At 33.9% G+C, this 6,605-nt stretch overlaps 1 protein-coding gene across 1 annotated transcript in view; it reads left to right on the top strand.

The window, feature by feature from the left end:
* The window catches only part of LOC105627352 (protein patched), a 53,551-nt gene that overhangs the window by 38,179 nt on the left and 8,767 nt on the right, over window positions 1-6,605 (top strand). The window contains exons 4-6 of the mRNA XM_012208638.1: window positions 3,171-3,195; window positions 3,669-3,766; window positions 4,154-4,367. Coding sequence (XP_012064028.1) covers window positions 3,171-3,195; window positions 3,669-3,766; window positions 4,154-4,367 — 337 coding nt within the window. The remainder of the gene's footprint in view (window positions 1-3,170; window positions 3,196-3,668; window positions 3,767-4,153; window positions 4,368-6,605) is intronic.

Here is a 6,605-nt window from a genome sequence, read left to right on the forward strand (position 1 = left end):
ACACACATACATATATATATATATATATATATATATATATATATAAAATACGCACGTATACGCACTCGAGACGGATGCACACACGCGCGCACGTACAGCATGAATGGCGCGCGCGAGCACGTGTTTACGCACCGTCTCCCAGTCCCATTAGACCCCTAGTGAAGGCATCAATGCGCGCACGTGACACGTGCACAACGTGTCCGCGTAATAAGTTATCGATAACTGTCATTAGCGAAAGATCGTGCACGTCATCGACATTTTCGAGCACGATATCGAGCACGTATTCCTTATCAATCCCATTTTATGATTATTAATCGGGGTTCTGTAATTTTTACATCTTAATAGACAGAAAATAAAGTTTGATCATAGTAGTTTTTTTTATTCAGCAAGAATTTATACCTTTTATTTCTTTTTTTAAGAAAATATTAAATAAGTCTATGTGTACAGGGTGAACTGATAGTACAATCGGGAAGGACGTAATTCTACATTTAATGAAAACATTAGTTGAAAACGTAGAAAAACATTTTTTCGTGAGGTTTTGTTTTCGATTTTAAATATTCATCGAATAATTGATAAATGAAAGTATCAGAACACATTAGGAAGTGTCCATAAAAATTTATATTTCAAAGAGCAAAATCGTGTATTTAATAGAATTTTTAATAATTTATAAAGTAATAAAATTTATTCGTGATGAATATCTTGTTTCTATTATGTGTTCTTAATTACCCAGCATAATAATAAATAACTATGCAATAATAAACATGAGCGAAGATAATAGTGTACAGCGAGAGCCATTAAATTGAGACCATTAATAAGTTAATAAGTTAAATGTATATTGCATACTTGGCAATATTTAAACTCAATTTTCTCGAAAACATCAGTCTCAAAAAATGAAAAAATTTTGTTTTAGTAATAGTCACTTATAATTGCGATATAAAAATAAGAGTGATTGTTCACGCAATAAAAAAAGTATTCCTTGGTTTAATAATCTGTGCATTGAATTCGTTTATGTGATAAATTCTTCGATAGTTTGCTTAAAATTCTATTTTTTGTTGTTCATTTGTTATATTTCTTTACAATTATGCAATAGTTAAAAACTCAATCAATATATATTGATATACATATAGGTATACATATATATTTCGATAAAGATCGTTTTTAGAGAAATATCATGTCAAAGATATTTAAATTTTATGATGACTCTATCGATATCCGCATCGTTTAAGAGAGATTAACATGCGTGTATGTTACATCACTTCGCGCGTTAGAGAACGGCGCGACGATGGCTGTGGTATTTCGAGAGGAAAAACGCGCGTCTTGAGATCTCATAACGAACGCCAATCCCCGCTTCCGGGACATCATAAACGTGTTTCGCGCGAAAGACTGCTTTTTTTTATGCGCCATCAAAAACTTATGCTTGGCCATGAATCTGGTTCCTTTCTTCTTCTCCTCTCTTCTTCGCTTTCTCTCTTAACGTTACATAACACGTATAATTTCATTATCGTTTAATTTTAATCAGAAGCGGAAAATATTATCCAGTACAATAATAAACAAGTACAATAATAAGTACAAGGATAGTCTACAATGCGAGTTATTAAATTAAAATATTTATCAATAAGAATCTCGTTTTCTCTACAGAAATATGTCAAAGATATTTAAATTTCATGATAGTTTCACCAATATCCGCATCGAAAAGATATCGGCGTGCATATACGACATGTTAAATCCGGAAATAATTATTTAGTTTCTTATTACGTAAACGATCACTTGGTGTGATTTTTACATCTCAATTAAAAGTTACTACTATTAACTAGAATAACATTTTTTAAAGGATTTATTTATTTGCTCTCTACAAGATATTGTTTCGGAGATTGTTCCGAGATTTAAGGAAATACTTGACAGTTTGCTATTTTTGCTAACAGTATCAACAATAGTAAGAAATAAGCGAGCGAGCGAGCGAGAAGGGTATTCTCCGTATAGGGCGGTAAACAAAATCCGATCCGACTAATATCCGACTCCGACATTAATCGTCATACGGTTTTTCTGGGTACTAGGCCATTACGAAGGCCCACCTCTGGGTTCCAGGAAACTTGAATAGGGCGGTCCGCGTTCTTCTTTCGTAACTCTCGCGCGCCTTGCATCCGACAGCGGAGAGATATAAGATCATCTTAGATCACACCCTATATAATATCTAAGCGCTGTTTAAAACAGAACTTGATCGCCTTCGCGTTTCCCAAATGACACTTGAAAGAGCGATCTCACCAAATCTCGTAATTTGCATTCGTTAAGATAGGCTATTTGCATTCGCCGTGAGTTAATATTTGTCCAGTTAACTCCACGCTTTCGATTTCCGTAACGTTTTATTATAATGATTTTATTAAAATGATACGCTGAAATTAGACTGAACTGAATCATAGTTTGTATCTGATATCTCTAATTTGTTCGCGAATTATATTAATGTCAATGATGAAAATAGCTATAAAATCGAACAGTTTCTGCTCGATTTCTACTGCCATTAATTTGTTATCTAGGTATAATATTAATTCTGTTTGATTTCTGCTGCTAGTCTGACAACATTCTATTAACATTTTGCTTATGGAGTAGGTAGTTTAAAGTACATGTAAAAAATTACAATATTATTTTTTTAACGTAAATAAAAGTCCATAAAACGCATATCTATTATATTTCACACATAAACGTGTCCTGTTTTTATACTTATTGTATAATTAAAATAAGTTAGAGTACAAATCTCTCTGAATTAAGAATTGAAAATTGCTTGCGAATTTAATTTGTAATATTGTGTAAAATTAATTTGTAATATTATATAAAATCCAACTCAGTTAGAACTGTATTTCTGGATCAACTGATCGTCGCACAGTTTACGTGAACTATACAAATTCCAACAATAAAATCACGCAAAAGTATTGTTATGGGTATCAAATATCCACTTTGATTGAATATGGTCTTTTTCGCTTAGATATTTGCGTTTGAAAATTTCTCGGTCGATTTGCACTTATTAAAAATTAGAAAATTTTCTCGTCGCAAATAGCAATAATATAATAAGAATGATGCAATAATAAGATATAGTAATAATCCGTACTACTTCAGACGTAATTTTGATTTAAGTTGAATTATTGTTCGTTGATCAAATCAAAATATAAATTTGCAAGAGTGTGCAGTGAAAAGATTTATGTTGTGCGTCTCCTCTCTTACGAGATGCAAATCTTCCTATGCCTATGCAATTGCGTGCGGACGTGCGCGCACCGTATCGGTTGCATACGTACGGGGCAAGGTTGCGAAGAACTCGGGACAAGAGAACGAGCAATTAACATTGAATAATGACGCCGGTGTCCCGCTGCGGTATGCGGCATCATGTTAGGTGTGGTTCAAGCCGTTTTCATGCCGAAACGAGGATTCACTTTTCGGAGCAGAGGAAATAACCCTCCGAATTTTAATCATCGCGAAATCTGTTACAGAAAATTCTAACCGACATTTAAATACGTCCGCATTTTTGTTATTAGAAACTGAATACATCGTTTGTTGTAAAAAAAAATAAAATTAATTAATGATGATATTTAATTAAACTAAATTATTGTTTTTTAATTAAGATATATTCGTCTGATTCTCTAATTATTGTATGAAAAAATGTATTTACTTGTTGTTCGCAGATCTTCGAAAGTATTATTCCTTGCGCCATCATCACACCACTTGATTGTTTCTGGGAAGGTAGTAAACTTTTGGGTCCAGAGTTTCCTGTTCATGTACCGTAAGTATTATCAATTTTTCTACAATTTGTAATTGACGACAAAGAGATGTAGAGCTGCAAACTCGTATATTCTTTCTTATATATAAATTTGTTTAACGTTAATGTCATCGGCATTTAAATTTATCTTTCTGATATTTAAATTATTATTTATGTTAAATAAATTATTCTCGCATGTGATTAACTGTAAATTTTATTGATTTAACTAATTTATTTCTATTTGCCAAAATTTATATGTTTATATGTTTATGGTAATTTCTGTTAATGTTTGCAATCTGTTGTGTATCTATTTATTTAAATTTTATTATAAATTTTAAGTTGCTTTTTGGTAAATAGAAATGAATTAGTTAAATCAATAAAATTATTTCGATTTCTCTTTTGATTAAACAGTGGTGTGAAGAGCAACAAACGCGTCAAGTGGACGAATCTGAATCCTTCCACATTATTGGACGAGATAAAGGGTTTGCTGGTCTCATTTCCTTTTAAAACACTCGAGGATTATATGAAGAGGGCCGGGATAACGAACGGTTATCAGAGCAAGCCTTGTTTGAATCCAGCGGATCCAGAATGCCCGGAAACCGCACCTAACAAACAATCCCAACAGGTAAAACCCGTTAACATGATTGTTCGCTCGAAACCAATTCCATTAAATTCTATAAAATCATTGAGGAGGAAAAGACAAATAATATTAAAGTATTCTCTCTTCAACGTACATCTCAAATCTAGATGGAATTTAATCTTTAAAAAATAGGGGTTTTTAAATCTTATAACTTATCCTTGAATAAGATTTAATATAATTTGTCATTATATTATTGCATTTCTTGCCTCAAAATATAACACTGTTTCAGTGCTACTGTAGTGACTTTCTATCCTATAAAAGGGTCTTATTTGTGTTATTTGTACTTTTTACACTTAGCATTTTCGCTTTTTCTCTTTGCAACACCTAAATATATATAATATTTTAAATGCAAACATTTTTGGGAATTTTAAGCAATGCGAACAGACCTAATATTATAAACCCCTGTCAAACTAAAAATTAAGATAGAAATTGGATTGGAACCTGACTAATCAGAAGAAAGAGAAAACCAATATAATAAACTTTGCTTTGGTTATTCAAATTTCAATGCAATCTCACTCTTATAATCTCTAGTCTGATAGGCTTTATTTAATTTGCAGCGCAAAAAATGTAAATATACGTGCTTCGACTAAAAGTATAGATTCCGGAAATGGGACGAAAGGTTGGGACGGGAATCCGCGATAGTCGCAGTCTGTAATTCGACGAATGAATACTCGTGTGCATTGCGTTGGACAAAAAAAGAAGACGCTGTGTGACACGATAGGTAATATAAAGACTGTCAGTAACGAAACATTCGTCCGTGCGCCGCATCGAGAATAACAAGCGATCGATTTGAAATTCTCTACCGGATACGATGGCCGGTTGTGGGCACGTACGTATAATACGCGAACCGCTGGGTGCTTTGATGTCCAGTCCGCGGAATGACGGCGATGAATATTTAACCGCGCGTTTCGATGCGATTGAAATCGAGTTTCATTCGCGCGTACCATCACGAAAGACTTTAATCGAACATTCCCGTTCTCATTACGACAGTTTTAGTTTAGATTATGTCGCTCGTTTGCTACAACAACGACATAATTCTAAAATTATCAAGTAGAAATTGTAGAAAAAGAACATGTTTTAAAAAAATACACTTTTATTCCTTATCGTACTAAATTCTATTGTACTAAAATTGCATTTCAAAATTGATCCGAAGGAGAAATATATATATATATATATATATATTCAATATTTAATTAATTTTTATATGGGGAAAATATATGATTATTTATTAGCGCTAAATTATTTTGCCTATTTATTACATAAGACCTGATTGCACTAACGTTACTTTGACTTTAAGCGAAGCTTAAAACTCTTTGTTTCTTTTTAAAATTGAGAAACATGGGCCTTAAAAACATATTTTTTCAAAAGAATATACGGTTTCTTAGGATCTACTAAAGTTTTTATTATTAGTTTAATTTTTTAAAGAATTGTTTAAATTCAGAATTGCAAAATAAAATAGTTAAACAAAATTATTCCAAGTACTATTTAAAATTTTCTTCTGGTTATTCCGATCTATATGTTTCAGTTATGCATGAATATTACAAAATTTTAATGAAACTTCATTTTTTGAGTTATTGTATATGCGATACATAATAATTGATAGTTTACGTTAATTCTTCATTCATGGATCTACTTGTTCGATTTTTAATGCGATTTTTAAGAAATGATAAAGAATCGATTAAATCGACGGACAGAAATCATAAATTTTTCAATCATATATTTTTTACTTGGAAAGAAACGAAAGGGGGTTAAAATTCTCGGTAATAGAAAAACGCGTCTCGCGTTGCAATGAATCCGCGGCAATCGGCACGTTCGTCGCAAGATAAGAAGGTGGATCGGTGGGAGAGGGAAGGCCGGGGTGGCGGGATAGAATTGTCTGAATGAAAGGACGATCCCTGCGCGAAAACGGTTGATGAGTATGCGAGTCGCGTGGGCCGCGGCGCGGCGTGGCGGCCTATTAAAATAATAAAATCGAGTGACGTGCGTCATTATTGCGCTACGCCGGTGGTCGCAGTGCGGCGGAGCATGCCGGCATTGCATTGCCGGCAATGCCGGCCCGGCCCGGCCCAGCAGCGGTCCCACACACGCGCACCGCGCATCACATTACGCGTCCGTCATTTCGGTGTCATTAACATACGCACGGCCGGCTTGCTCTGACACGTGCACAACGTGAATCGCATCGCTACGCGCGCGTGTATGTCTGCGTATGTAGCATACGTCCAA

Source organism: Atta cephalotes, assembly GCF_000143395.1.
Source record: "Atta cephalotes unplaced genomic scaffold scaffold00008, whole genome shotgun sequence".
NCBI classification, from domain to species: domain Eukaryota; kingdom Metazoa; phylum Arthropoda; class Insecta; order Hymenoptera; family Formicidae; genus Atta; species Atta cephalotes.